Raw genomic sequence first — 16,095 nt, forward strand, 5'->3', positions numbered from 1 at the left:
CAGACGTTCGACCAGTGAGAAGTATAACGAGTTAATAAATATAATATACGGAGGCCAAGATAGATATATTCCTTCAAAACCGTTTAAAACTAACAATTCAGAACCAAGATGGTTAAACAACAGATTAAAATCTCTCATAGGCCAAAGGAATGGAATATATAGAAAAATAAAACGTGGAGAGGAACACTTACGTAACCGGTACACAATTTTAAATAGAGAAGTAAAGAGGGAGATAAGAAAAGCAAAGAGAAGTTATGAAATTAAGGTTGCAAGTGAATCAAAGGTAAACCCCAAGGGTTTTTATCAAATGTACCGAACGAAAAATAAAGATAGGACAGGACCACTCAGAACAGAATCAGGTGACATTACCAGTGAAGATAAAGAAATGTGCTCCATCCTAAATAATTATTTCATATCAGTATTCACCAAGGAAAATCTAAGCCTGGTCCCTCAAGCAGCAAATATTTACCATGAGAATACGGAAAATATTCTTAGTAAAATAACCATTAGTAAGGAGGACGTATTGAAAGAAATTAACAAGTTAAAACCTCAAAAATCGCCAGGTCCGGACGATATATATGCAAAAATTATAAAAGAAACCAAAGAAGAATTATGTCAGCCACTTTTAACGTTATTTAATGACTCTTTAAGTTCAGGAGAAGTTCCAGAGGCGTGGAAAACCGCAAACGTAGTGCCCATCTTTAAAAAGGGTGATAAATCAGCTGCGTCGAATTATCGTCCGATAAGTCTAACGTCAATAGTAGGAAAAATGTTAGAGTCAATTTTGGCAAATAGGATTAGAGAACACTTAGAAAGATTTAATCTTATAAACGAAAGTCAGCACGGATTCAGGCAAGGACGATCCTGCCTCACAAATTTGTTGTCATTCTACTCGGAGGTCTATGAGGCAGTAGATAGCGATAAAGCTTACGATGTTATTTATCTGGACTTTAGTAAAGCTTTTGATAGAGTCCCACACGAAAGGTTAGTTAGAAAGGTTCGAGCACACGGTATAGACGGCGATATCTTAAAATGGATAGAATCCTGGCTGAAAGGACGAAAGCAGAGAGTATTAATAAATGGAACTAAGTCGGACTGGGGATTAGTAACTAGCGGTGTACCACAGGGTTCAGTACTCGGTCCCTTATTATTTATCATATATATAAATGATCTAGACTTAGGAGTCAATAGCAGAATCAGCAAATTTGCCGACGATACAAAAATAGGGCGTATCATTAACTCGACTGACGATTGCCATTACTTACAAAAAGACCTCGATACATTGTCCAAATGGTCTAAAACTTGGCAAATGGAATTTAACGTTGAAAAATGTAAAGTACTTAACGTAGGCAAGACCATTGGAGATACTAAATACAGCTTAGATAACAAAGAAATTAGCAAATCTGAATGCGAGAGAGATCTAGGAGTTATGATTAGTAACGACCTTAAACCTAGGCAACAGTGCATTAATGCGAGAAATAAAGCAAATAGGGTCCTAGGATTTATTTCGAGAAGCGTGAACAATAGATCATCTAAAGTAATACTGAAACTTTATCTAGCATTAGTAAGGCCACATTTAGACTACGCAGTACAATTTTGGTGTCCTTACTATAGAATGGATATTAATTCGTTAGAAAATGTACAGAGAAGAATGACTAAAATGATACATGACGTCCGGAACCTGTCATATGAAGACAGACTGAAAAGACTAAGTCTGCATTCGCTAGAGAGGCGTAGAGTAAGGGAGACTTAATTGAGGTTTTTAAGTGGATGAATGGTATAAATAAGGGAGATATTAGCAAGGTACTTAAAGTGAGCATACAGGATAGAACTAGAAATAATGGTTTCAAACTAGAAAAATTCCGTTTCAGAAAGGAAATCGGTAGAAATTGGTTTGGTAATAGAGTAGTAGACGAATGGAATAAGCTACCTAGTAAAGTAGTTGCTGCCTCTTCCATTGAGAGTTTCAAGCATAGGCTAGATAAGCATATGACAAATAAGGGGTGGATATAGAATAAAGAAAATATTATAACCAATACTAATTCAAAAATAAATTTTCTTTTCAGGTTACACTATGATAGTCTCTATTCTCCTTTCACACTTTCCTGTAAAATGTCCACGCCAGTTTTTCTATACGGCGTGGTGTTCTTTCTGACTTTTTCCTGCCGGCTTCGGCTGGAGGGTTTGGAGGGCGGGGGAGAGCCTTCTTCTTTGCTGTCCTTATCTCATTCTAGTAGCTCAGTTACTCTTCTAGGAGCTGCCTAGGATGGGCCAACCGGCCTACTGCAGTTATCCCCTCTTCTTGTTCTTATATCCGCTCGGTGGAGCGAGCCCGACACCACCACCCCAGGAGGAGGGCATAGAGAGGCAGAGTCTAGCCTCTATGGCTCTGTAGAGAGGTAACCCCCCATCCACTGAGCTCTATAATATGGAGTGGCTTTTTCATGGGTAGCACCGCGTAATTTATGTAGCTGCCGCCAGGACGGCGTGGTGTAGCGGCAGCCATGTTACACCACGCTCAGTCCACCTCGGGGACTGTGCCTCACCAAAACAGGATCAGTTGTCTGGATATCTCGATCCGGGATTAAACTTTCGCCAAAACGTGCCTTTACGATAGGATAGTATTAGTCAGGACAAGGACAAGATAGGTTAGGTAACGTTGTTAGGTTAGGCTCTGTCCCGTCCTGCCCTATCCTATCCCATCCTAACTTAACCTAATCTATCCTGTCCTATCCTAACCGCACGCTAAAGTGTAAACGTCCCGGTAGACATGCTATAGTGTAAATGTCCCAGTAGACTGCACGCTATAGTGTTAATGTCCCGGTAGCATATTTCCGTTCTGTATGGGTATTAGTCTGAATACCACAGGCAGCCACCTCAGCCAAGCAGCCCTAGTGGAATAGGTTAGGTTTTACACATTTTCGCAAAGAACGTAGGGTTAGTTTTGAAATGATGGGGCGAGTGTCGTTCCTGGCTGAGGGTTCCCGGTAGTGAGACGAATGTGCATACATACAGGGCCAGATTTATCTACTTATGGGCCCCAGGCCAAACTTATCAGTATATATGTATGTATAGACATTTAGATTGATGGGCCACGGACATTTAAAAAATGTATATATACATTTTTTTTATCTTATTTTCTTCATTTTACAATAAGGCCTAGTCCGTGGCCCACTTGAGAACCACCCCATGGCCCACTGGTTGAAGACCAATGCTGGATTATACTTACTGTACAATACAAGGGCCCCATACTCTGGGCCCTATACGGTACTTATTGTACAGAGGCCCGTATGGTTGTGAATATATCATATAATGAAATACTCAGTGTACATTTGAAACAAGGTTATACGCTGGCACACTGCACGACAGTTTCAGTGGGCCCCGATACCAGTGGACCCTAGGCCAATGGCCTATTGATCCGACCCTGCATATGTAACGGAAATATGCGCCCCGGTAGACTACTCCCTATAGTGTAAATGTCCCAGGAGACTGCACACTGCAGTGTAAATGTCCCAGTGGACCGCACATTATTGTGTAAATATCCTGGCAGATCGCATGCTATACAGTAGTAGCACCAACTTACAGCGTGTAAAAAAATGTGCTGGCCATCCCATATCCTTTTCGCTATCTAGTGGCCTGAGGCAAGACTCGTAATTTTGGTGACACTGAAGGGAGATTAGGCTACTTCCCATGATACCATTCATGTTGCATTATTGAATAAAATGCCCGCAGAGACCGCCACAGGACCTCCCACCACACCACCCCCCACACCACCGCCGAGCCGCCACCCCACCACCACCCCAGGAGGACACACAGGTGAGGTTAGTGACCTCGGGCAAGAGGGTCATCGGGACATCCCGACCCTGAGCCCCTATTCCTCGCAAGTGCCCCAACCCCAGGCGTTCAGACAACCTGAACTACTGTGCGGGCGGGGTAGTGACCGTCAGACCAGGGGTGGGACTGAAAAGAGGTCAGTCCCAAGTAACACCGTCTTGACGGTCTTGCTACACCCTCTAGGGCAGGAAGAGGCCCAAGGGCAGGAAGAGGCCCAAGGCTACGGCCTTAAAAGAGAGATAGACACAGGCTACGGCCTGACAAAGTGTGTAAAGGGGAAGGTGACCCCAGGCTCCGGCCTTAACACGCTGAGGAGAGAGAGTTGCCTGTGTGCATCCCTCTCCAGTTGTACCTTGACTACGGCCAGAATACGGTCCAGGGTAGACAGACCCTGCTACTGTACGTGTAGCGCCACCCAATTACGGAAGCGGCGACTCGGGGCCGGCCTCTCGCCGGAGCAGACGGGTGATCCCGTTTCTCCGCTAGTCGTTTCCCGTACGGGCGGACACTCAGTGACTCAGTTACGACTGGGGCACGTACCAGGGTGGAGAATTCCCTGACGGTAGGATCTGTCCGTATTGGAGAGAGTGCGGTCCTCGCGCCCCTCACTCCGGCTTGTTCCCTACTGCGGGAGGAACACCACGCTGACGGCCGCTTGCCTCGGCGAAAGGGCGACCCCGATCACCCTACTGGTGTCCCTCGCACGCCGGACAAGTTCACGGCACCAGCTAAAGTCCATACTAGGGGAAGTGGAGCCCCACCTCAGCCCAATGAACACACTCAGGGAACCACGAAGAGCGTGAGTCTCCCTCAAGCCTCTTTCCCTCCGGGGAGCCCTTCGTCGCCATCCAGGCTTCTTGGCCAAGCGGAGGCGTTATAGTGGTGGCAAGGCCCGATTGCGGAGTTACCGCCCACACCCGGACGCTCCTTAGCACTGTTGGAGCCCTACAGGAGTCGCTGCCGCAGCCCAGCCCTGACGGCGCCTCTCCCCCTGAGCACCTGCAGACCCCGGACGCCCAGGCCTTCCACCACGGTCCCCGACGACGGCGACCTAGGCTCCCTCACGCCCCGGCAGAAGAAGAAGCAGGCCCGAATCCTCCGCCTGTTCGGTCCTAGTCCCGAGGCCCCCCGATCAGGTCAAGCCCTCCGGACTACGAGGTCTCCTTGCACCCCACCAACGCGGCCCTAGGAAGGAGCCGCCCCTCAGGCCGAGGCCCTAAACAAGAGAGCCTCCCTGACAGTAAGTACTAGTGACCCAACTACCAAAGAAACACGGGTAGAACAGTGAAAGTGACAGTGACCCCTAATACAGTGACAGTGATCCAATGCACAGTGGCAGTGACAAATAAAAGTTATGTTAAACAGTGATATCAGGGTAAGTCGTGCTTGAACATTAAACAGTTCAGTTCCCCCTCTCAGAAAGGAAGCGGGGAGTTTTCTGTGGAATCAAAGGTAGGTGTGTGAGCGAGCCGGAAGGCTAGTGAAGTGCTTCCCTGCGACTAGGTGACGGTGTCGGATGTCGCCACACGCACCCTACCTTTGTTATAGTATCATATCCCCCACAGACTCCCAATCACAGTGAATATAAGTGAGACTCCTCCATTTATTATTATCCACCAGTGACACGACCAGTGTTCTCGATTGACCATTGCAGTGAAGTGATAACTCTCCTCAATAATAGTCACCCATATCCCTGACTGCCCTGTGCCCTGTGCAAAAGTAGATTGGATCCAATTATACGTGTATTATTGTATCTCTGTGTTATTATGTATCAAATATTGTGTATGTAGCACTGTAAGGAATAGAATTTAAGCAATAGATGTGATTTGGTGTACTGTCTCTTTTTATGCCCTGTTCCTTTGTTAGTGCATTACATCCGGTCTAGCCAAAGGACCCCGTTCCAGTGCTCGTGTTTTTACGACGAGAAGTCGCCTTAAAAACACAGCATTACATTGAAACACCTGCATTCAGCTCTTGTGGGACCATGGGGTATTCCGTGTTTGTGAAGATTAGCGCACTACACACATCAGCAATAATGGAAGCTCACATACACAGCCTACACATCTCCATATTCCCATACTTAGATAACTCCATTCATTAATTCCAGCTTAAAATTGGAGTAAGGTAGGATCCATCAATCATCATTTTTACCTATCCCGTCCAAGGATGGCGCGAGTTTGGAGACAGCAAGAAATTAACCTGGATTGAGGGAGAACTATCAACAGTATGCCCACCTAAAAGCCACACTCTTATTCACTCAGGATTCAAGGCCTTGGAATCCTGGCTCCACCTCATATGTCTACCGTAACTATCCACACAAGAATAAGCAGATAAGTACAACTAAAATATTCATAATGACATGCCCAGTAAAATGGGCCACACAATTACCTTTGTCAAAGTTATGTATCGACTCACTTTGTCTGCCTGATATAGTACCAGCATTACGCAAAAACTACTGAATGCAACTGCACCAAATTTGGAAAGATTGCATGAGACTATCAGAGGATCTATCTATCTATCTATTAACAGATGCCATAATCCCGTAAGGGGTGGCCGTTTGTCTTTGAGTTAGTGGTTTTATGGGGAGAGGCACCAACCCACTTGCTGACATGTAGGGAACTGTGGGTTGGTTATATGGTTACCAGCCAGTGTTGTAAGTGGTTTCTTGGCTTACAGGAAACCTTTAGGCTTGTCAGTCAGTGTAAAGCCACCTGAAGTGGAAAGAAGAGTTACTGTATATGATTAAAATTAAGACAAAAAAGGTCAAAGGTCAAGATAAAAAAAGGGGTGTGCTGCCTTGGCAGAGGTATGTGCTCTCTGAAGTCTGGATCACGGGAACTGGTAGAATCACCCCGATGCAAACTACAGTCTTTTCATTTTATCTTGACCTAAATTTTCGCCCTTTTGCAGCCTGTTGCACGTACCTTACTGGCACAAGATAACACTGCAGCTCTACATCCTTTCCATTGCACTTCTTGATGACTAGCACCACATTCTCGTGTTAATCTATTGTTACAAGTCAACATTCAAGATGGAGAGTTTGGAGTTAGCTGATTCATGGGGAGGGGTACTAACCCTCTGCCAACCCACTTTGACACATAAAGAACACATATGAGTTGGTTATATGGTTACCATTCAGTGCTGTAAATGGTTTCCTGGCTTACAGGAAAGCATTAGGCTTGTCATTCAATGTAAAGCCACCTGAGATGGAAAGAAGGGTAATAATGTGACAGGAAAGAAGGGAGAAATAGAGAAAGGAGGGCAGACACAGGGTAAATAATGATAAAGATGAAGGAAGAAGTTTGCTGCACTACATCAAGTGAATGGATGATGGTAGCCAACACCTACCAAGGTTATTACTGAAAAAAGAAAAGAAAAAAGTAAGCATTGTTAGCCTGCTTATTTCACCAACCAACATAAGCAAAATATTATTTAAAGATGAAGAATGAGAGTACATGACATATTTGACCATTAATATCCATTGCACCCTTGACATGGATAAAACAAACACACACACACACATCAGTTAGTGATTCCTTCATTAAGAGGCATTCTTTTCACAATTTTCCGACGTTTTGTAGCTTCCCTTTATTTCTGGATCCTCTCACTGGTGGGATGAAGAGGTTAAGAGTGCAGTGGAGGGAAAAGAGGAAGAAGTGGCTAGAGTGGATACAGGAGAGGGTTTCAGTTGAAATAGGAAATGAATATATTGAGAGCAAGAAGCATACAACGAGACTAGTGAACAGGAAAAAGGAGGAAAATGATGACCTAGGAAGAAAAATGAATGGAAATTACTCTGAAAATACGAAGTTATTCTGGACAGAGGTTCGGAAATGTAGACGTGACAGTGGAAAGAAATGTGAAAGTGTGAACGATGTAAATGGTAGATTTTTAACCCATGGGGATGAAGCAAGGACCAGATGGAAGGAATATTTTGAAAGTTTGATGAATGGGAATGGAGAAAGCAAAGTGCCTTTTAACATCATTAGTTTTCGGGCTGTACAGAGAAGGAATGCAGTTCCAAGAAACGTGACACTTGCAAAGGTGAAGAACGCTGTGAAGTGACTGAAAAATGGGAAAGCAGCTGGAGCTGATCAGTTGTATGCAGAGATGATTAAGTGTAGTGGAGAGAGAGGATTGAAGTGCTTGTTGGAGGCAGTGATTGTACCCCTGCACAAAAGTTAAGGTGAGCGAACTGAGTGCAAGAATTATCGTGGCATAGGTGTGTTGAGGGTTGTAGGAAAGGTATAAGGAAGAAATATAACAGAGAAAGTAAGAGAGATATCAGAAGTCTTGGTGAGTGATGAACAGGGTGGCTTTAGGAATGGCACAGGATGTGTGGATCAAATATTTGCAGTAAGACAGATAGTGGAGAATGCTTGAGGTGGACTATAAGGTGTTATGGCATTCATGGATCTGGAAAAAGCATAAGAAAAAGTATACAAATAAAGATTGTGGAAGTTATTGCGCATGTACGGTGTAGATGGTAAACTGCTAGGTGCTGTCAAGAGTTTTTATGATGGTAGTGAAGCATGTGTAAGGGTTAATGGGCATCTAAGTGAATGGTTCACGATCGGTGTGGGCCTGCGACAAGGTTGTGTGATGTCCCCATGGTTGCTCAATACATATATATATATATACGGAGCCTCTGTGGTACAGTGGTAGAGTGTGCGTTTCGTACACGGGTGGGTCAGGGTTTGCGCCCCGCCAGGGTAATAAACTTTGGGAGTGTTCACCCTGCCACGTACTCCATTGGCGGACACAAGGGGTGCTGTGGTTGAACCAGTGTCGCTTACTGTAAAGGTTACAGTATGCTTGCACCCAGTCGGCTTGCGCGGGCCAATTACACTTGGTTCACAGACTGCACACACATCCAAAGCCATTCCAACACTACATTTACACTTACAAGCACTTCTCACCCTACATACAATCTCTACCAGACAGCCTAAGCCACTTGGTAGAGATACATTGGCTGTATCGTCCCGACTTCGGTCGGGTTAGGCTAGTCCTGCAGTGGATACTCAAATGGCTGATGATGACGATGATGATATAGTATATATATATATATATATATATATATATATATATATGTAAATGTGGTAGGTGGGGGCGCTCACCATCCACTCACACGATGTAGCGCTGCTCTAGGGTGTCTGCCCTTTCCTCTCCATCCTTCTTTCCTTCCATTCTCTTGTCTTTCTTTCCTTGTCCTTCTGCCTACGGGTAACTTTACACTCCCTCTTCTGTCTTTCTTTCCTTCATTCTTTCCTCTTCCTTCAGCCTGTGGGTGACCCTACACTGAGTGACAAGCCAAATGGTTTCCTGTACACCAGGAAAGCATTTACTGTGCTGGGTGGTAACCATATAACTAGATTTTGGCGCCTGGTGGTTTAGTGGGTAGCTATTGTGCTCCAATCGGATTGAGCTGGTGAAGGTTTATATCCAAGGGATGGTTGGGGTTGATTGCTCATGTAATGCCACTCAGGGATGAGTGAGGCTGGTCACTCTCATCTTAAATGTCGGGACCAACTGCCTAGCCCCGGGCTTCTACGCTCCTCATGGGGCAATGTAGGATTGGATGATGGATGGATAGATGGATGGACATATATATATATATATATATATATATATATATATATATGTATGGATTAGGTGATGAGAAAAGTGAAAACACAAGTAATGGAGAGAGAAATGGCATTGGTGATTGGTGGAATATCTCAAATTTGGTGTATGCTGATGATGCAGTGCTACTTGCAAATACCAGACAAGAGCTTGGTAGACTAGTGCAGAGTTTTGTAGATGTCTGTGAGCGTCGTGCCTTGAGAATCAATGTAGAAAAGAGTAAAGTGATGGTTACTGAGAGAGAAGGTGACTCCCAGTGTCATGCATATTACAGTGAATGGAGAGACTGGAATTGGTGAGAGAGTTCAAATACTTGGGTATTGTGATAGAAAAGAGAGGAAAATGTGCAAAAGAAATAGAAAGTAGATTGACACAAGGAAGGAAAGTACCTGCTGCTATGAAGGCCTTGATAAGAAACAGGTTTGAGTGCTGCTGCTGCACGAGGCTTACATGAAGGGGTGTTAGTGCTAACTTTAATGTATGGATGTGTGAGTATGGCGTGACATGAAAATGAAAAATCAAGAGTAAGAGCAGAGGAGATGAGACTGCTGAGGAATGTATGTTGTGTACAGAGAGTGTATAGGATATGGATTAATATGATTCATGAAAGATGGGGAGTGAGGAAATCTGTGGACACCAGAATTGGAGAGAGTTTACTGAGATAGTATGGTCATGTGGAGAGAATGGATGACATTCGAGTGGTGAAAAGGGGATATCTGAGCAAATTTGAAGGAGGGAGGAGGTGAGGTACAGTAGGCCAAGAAGCTGGAGGGATATGGTAGATGAGTGAGTGGGGATGAGAGGTATGGAAGTTGGTGGCTAAGGGACTGACAAGAGATAGAGCTGGCTGAATGAATTTTGTGTGGAGAAGTGCATAACCAAGGATTTGGCACCCTTTTTAACGTGACAGCGTTCAGATTGACTCTGTCAGATACCTTTATGTGAAGCTACAGAATGTGGTGAAAGTTTTTTGGTCTATCAGATGGAGTCAGGATTTCAAGAGCTTGAATGATGAGTGAATGGAATCATGACCCATTGAATTGGGCAAACTTTAGCTGTCACGACATTGCTACTCCTCACCCTGCCCTAGGGTGGGAGAGGAGGTCCAGGTAATGATGATGATGACTCATTAAATCCTTTAGAAAAAATAATTGGGATGATGACAGTGGAAGGAATGGCAAAAGTATTAACCAACTGTGATATTGTGGAGCAGACATCACTGTCTGGTAGGATTTACAGACCTGCTCACGGTGATACTGTGGAGCAGACATCACTGTCTGGTAGAATTTACAGACCTGCTCACAGCTTCATACTTAGTCACAGGGAAAACGAAACATCTGCTTGGGTTTTCAGATAATATATTGTGAATTAAAATTCTTAGCTCACTACACAAAAATACAATTTATACTAGTTTTTTCTGTGCAACAGGCTGATAATGATGCATGAAATGAATGCTCAAAGAAAAATAGTTTGGCAATGAAAGATGAGATATAATCTACAATACAATATTTATATAGCTATTTGTAAAACAATATACTGCTTTACTGGAATAATAGGTTCCTCAGCTAAACATCTAAAAACAACACACCAAAAAATGCTGGAAAAAAAGAAGACAAGAAACATGAGATTAACATCACGCTCATTTCCTATTTTATTGATAGGGTTCCTATGGAGAGAGAGAGAGAGAGAGAGCTGCTGGGGTACAGTACTAATGATTAACATTCTCCTACTGAAATTAATAAAGTTGGTCTTTACTGCTTCTGTTGGTGTGCAATGCTGAATGAAAGCCCAATCTTTACAGTTTCTAGGTGTCACGGTACCTTTACTTACTTTAACAACCTGATGGTAAAATGTCTCCCATTACTTGACTGCCACAATCACTTGTCTATTTCAAGATTATTGAGATTCCTGGTCTTTCCTCACCAACTTCTTCCCCCACTCCCCTTTTCTTTTGTTTGCAGAGATGTCTTTTTCTCTCCCCTTACTGTCTCTAATTGAAGTACCAGTGGTCTCTTTCTTAAGCACAGCACAGTATCCTTATACTGAGTAATATTTCACAAATTTAACTCTAAAGACCAGCTTTTAACAAAAAACAAATCACATACAATATATTATTTTCTGCAACATACAAAAACATGTTTTTACTTGTCATGTGTACAGTACATATTTATGCATGGCATTCTTGATGATTAGGAAAGAAATATTCCTTAAACTTCTATATATACTTAGATAGTCTATGTGCTTAAAGAATTTACAAGGGTTTAAAACAAATACATATGCTTTTTGTACTGTAGGCTTTATGACTAGCCCTTATCCACCCATATTAAATAAAACTCAAACTTTCAATGAGTGAACCCTGATGTACAAAATAACGAATGAACATTTGAGTACCGGTACTGTGTGTGTGTGTGTGTGTGTGTGTGTGTGTGTGTGTGTGTAAAAAAAAACTCAGTAGGTTATTTTTTATGAAATGAAATAATCACAAAAACATCTATGAAAAGGTAATACACATTTCATATGTTTAGAGAAGACAGCATTAATGTGTAAAATCACAAGTGTTCTTGAAGAACACTCAGCAAACATTTAGCAAATATATTTGCTATCATATCTTACATGAGATATGGTTGCCCCCCTACTTACCATGTACAGCATAACTTACTACTACAAAATAAAAAATACACTTGTCCAACTAATCACAAGCTTAGGAGCCCCTTCTCAGCTCCATGCCAGTATCTATTTATGTGCATATGATGGCAAAGAGCTTGACTGACACTTGCCTACTCTGTCACACAGTTGTGGCAAGCTGATATCAGGTCACTAATGTGGGATTCTGTAATCTTAACTAACTCTAAAGTTGGGCAGCTCGAAAGTTAATGTGTTAAATGTAAATCATTCAAGCACTTGTTATCACTGTAGAATACTGATGACAAAAAAAAATAAAAATAAAATAAAAATTTTAAAAAATTGACAGTTAGCTATATGGTAAATATAAGGTTAAGCTTGAATCATGATTCACCAGCATTTTAACTGTCAGCAGCATATTTATTTTCCTCTAACTAGAAAGACTTTATTCTATTGCCTCTGTTGATTCCTCACTGATACAACTTCTTGCAAGCAGACTGTTGTACTTTGTTTTACACTGCAAGATAAGAATCTTAGCACTGTTGTGATGAAAGATTTAATGATTTTTGAATAATATTTATGTGCCAGAGCATCAATTATTGTCATCATCATATCACCCCAATTCAGTTCTAAAGTATAATCCATGTAAACCTCAATTACATGTAGTGATTATTTACTCATGACATAAATTAAGGGGGAAAAAAAAAATCTTTCCTCTAGCTATGATGCTGGCCATCATGGTTATGCAAGTTATACACTGAATTTTTCTTGGGTGCATATATGTTGTCAGATAAATATGAAAACCACTTCATCATTTGCAATAGAGTATAAGGCATAATGGCACATCTTGTTATAAATTTTGTAAAAAAAAAAATATTTTTTTCTCAAAAATAAATTTCCTTATTATTTTTCCTTTCATATTTATATCAGTTATTACCATTTTACATTCTTTAGAAGTCATAATGGTAGTCTTGCTTAATTTCTAAATTTTTTGATCCTTGCAGTTTCTCTGTGAATTCAATTATCAAAATCTTGAAGTATAACTTCTATAAGATTACAGTACTTCTGGATCTTTCTTTGTATAAACACACTTCCTTCAATCATGTTGTGCTCCTTTGTAGTGCACCACTCGAGGTATGAATCCTAATGGCTTTTTCTTTAAGGTTGCCAAACTCTCCGCTTTACTGATTCATCTTGCCAAATTCTAAACCTAACTTTCTCCTACTACCAGTAAATCTTACTCTTCTTTGTATAGCCCTGAAGTATTTATGAAGTCACCATCAGTAGGTACATTTACATCAATACTCATCAACATTAAAGTAAGTCTTTAGGTATATTTACATCAATACCGGGTACTCATCAACATTAAAGTGAGTCTTAATTAGTTTCTAAATTAATAATCCTCATAAGCTCTAAAATACTCCTCACTGCTTTCTACTGTTAGTATTCTCTAATTACCTTCAGTCTGTTCTTCAGTACTAGGTACTCTTTTCCTAGTACCACTTCTAATTAAGGTCAATAATTTTTCTTTAGGTCCATTCTTCTTCTCTACGTGATTAAAGCAGTCCTCATCCAGTACACTGGTTCTTTTCCCAGTCTCCAAAACTTCTAACTAGCTGTCCATAACTTATTCACTTTGATGACTTTCTTCCCCCCTCCCCCCCACTGATGATTTTATTCACCTTACGAAATAATTCAACCTTACGGGTTAGATACAGCCTTCATTAACCCCTTAGTATTGTGGTGCTAAGTTGAAAACAATCTTCTGGAAATAGCAAAAAATAAAATAGGGAAATATGCCATCGTAAGGAAAGAGTTAGTCCTCCCAAAATCAAAGTTTGTCTTCAAAGTCCAAATAAACTACTCTTCTTTAGTCTAAATTATCTCTAATCTCCTTAAAACCAAACAAATTTTAATCCTTTTCTTCAGAGTCCAAATGAACTCTAATCTTCTTCTTCAAAGTCCATGTTAGTATCACCAATGAGAGTAGATTCATGAGGTGAGGCAGAGTACTGGGAAACGGAACGGCAGGTGAAAAAGACAATACGTTTGAGACGAGGGTTGTAGAAGAGGTAGTTGAAGGACCACAGGCACCCATTCTCTGAGTAGGGGTCTGATGTCTGGTCTGAAGTGGAATAAAAAATACTGTGTAGCAGGTGGTATTTACAAACGAACTCCTAAACTTCTGATATGTGGATTCTCAATGGCTGAATAAAATTGTCGTGTTAAAACAATAAAATGCAAAGTTCTTGGCTCTCTCTACATTAAGCTAATTTTGATCAGCTTTAACCATTTTGCTGTAGTGGGTTTCTACACAACAAAGACAAACCGATCTGTTGTTATCTGGTATACAGTAAGTTTTGCATTGGTGCCTTGCAGCCAATGGGTTAAAACTGAAGTCAACAAAAATATATCTGAATTATGGTAGCTATTTTTATAATAACTCTATAGGCCTAAATATTATATTAACAAAATTTAAAGTCTTCTCTAATAATGTATGAAGGGAATTATTATGGTTATATTTCACTTCACTACAGCAGTTTCAGCACCAGGATGAGTCACTTTAATTTTTTGCCAGTTAACTAGGCAGTAACTACATAACAGTACATCAATAATTGCTGAATCTCCAAAGACATCAAGTAACTTCAGCTAATGACCATTTACTGTATTTCACATCTCATTTTCAGTACTTAGACAATGAAACTGGAATGAGACTCGCTTTGGGGTGTGTTCGGATCTAGTTCAACTAATGAAACTGTTATACTGTTGTAATTTTTTAATTATTATGTATGGGAGGCACCAGTCCGTCAAGGAATAGTTATTTATGCACCAGTCAGTCAGCACTCAGCTTAGCCTGGGCATGGCAGATGCTACATTGATAATGAAGGTAAGTACCAGAGTTGCTGGTTAATATCATCCATCCATCAATCCATCACCCAATCCTATGTTGCCCCATGAGGAACATAGGAGCCTGGGGCTAGGCAAGTTGGTCCTGATATTTAAGATGAGAGTGACCAGCCTCACTCATCCCTGGGTGGCATTATATGAGCAATATACCCCAACCACCCCTTGGAAATTAACCTTCACCAGCTCAATCAGACTGGAGTGCCGTAATTACCCACTAAACAACCAGGCGCCAAAATTTGGCTGTATGGTTACCACCCAGCACAGTAAATGGTTTCCTGGTGTACAGGAAACCATTTGACTTGTCACTCAGTGTAGAGTCACCCACTGGCAGAACGAAGAGGAAAGAAAGACAGAAGAAGGAGTGTAAAGTCACCTGTAGGCAGAAGGACAAGGAAAGAATGACAGATGAGATGAAGGAAAGAAGGGTGGAGGAGAGGAAAGGGCAGACATCTGAGAGCAGTACTACATCAAGTGAGTGGATAGTAGTTAAATCTGAAACAGTGTTTGGCTAAAAGCATTTAGATTCCCTGAATGACTAACTCACATCACAGCTAAGCTAGCTTAACACCATACATTTTGGGACTGGAGAGAAAATCTCAGTATTAGTCACCATCTGAGACAAAAGGCAGCCAAGCAATTAACTGCGAGATACAGAATGCAAGTTGACCCCTTAAGATTTCTGGCAAAAATAGTCTCTGTAGTTTCTGTCTTGGGGATTCCCCATGATCTTGGCTGGCCCCATATACTGTATTCATTTATCAATCAAGCCACCTTAGTTTCTCATATCTTCCACTTTCAGTCTCACTCTTACACACCCTTTTAACCACCTTTACCATACTCCTCATTTTGTGTCCACATCAACAAAGAATGCTTGCTTTTATCCTCTGCCCTACTGACTTCATAATTCTACATTTTTTGCATCATCATCCAGACCTCTTTTCCCACCTCACAAATATTCCTTAACAGTCCCTCACTCACTGTTCTTTCACCGCTAACCTTCCAAAGTCACACCACACCAAAGTCTCACACCCATACTCTTGCAGACTCATGATATATGCACTATGGAGCCTGCACTGGGAAGAGGCTGGCAAACTCCTCACTAAATTTTAT

The 16,095-nt window shown here is 41.7% G+C and overlaps 1 protein-coding gene across 1 annotated transcript in view; it reads right to left on the reverse strand.

The window, feature by feature from the left end:
• Positions 1 to 13,745: 13,745 nt before the first annotated feature.
• The window catches only part of Maf1 (repressor of RNA polymerase III transcription Maf1), a 56,766-nt gene continuing 54,416 nt past the window's right edge, over positions 13,746 to 16,095 (reverse strand). The window contains exon 5 of the mRNA XM_080284528.1: positions 13,746 to 14,203. Within this exon, the coding sequence (XP_080140654.1) occupies positions 14,022 to 14,203 (182 nt within the window). The 3' untranslated portion in view covers positions 13,746 to 14,021. The remainder of the gene's footprint in view (positions 14,204 to 16,095) is intronic.

The sequence above is a fragment of the Coenobita brevimanus genome, chromosome 101 (assembly GCF_032717465.1).
Source record: "Coenobita brevimanus isolate Jiangsu-jjx chromosome 101, ASM3271746v2, whole genome shotgun sequence".
NCBI lineage: Eukaryota > Metazoa > Arthropoda > Malacostraca > Decapoda > Coenobitidae > Coenobita > Coenobita brevimanus.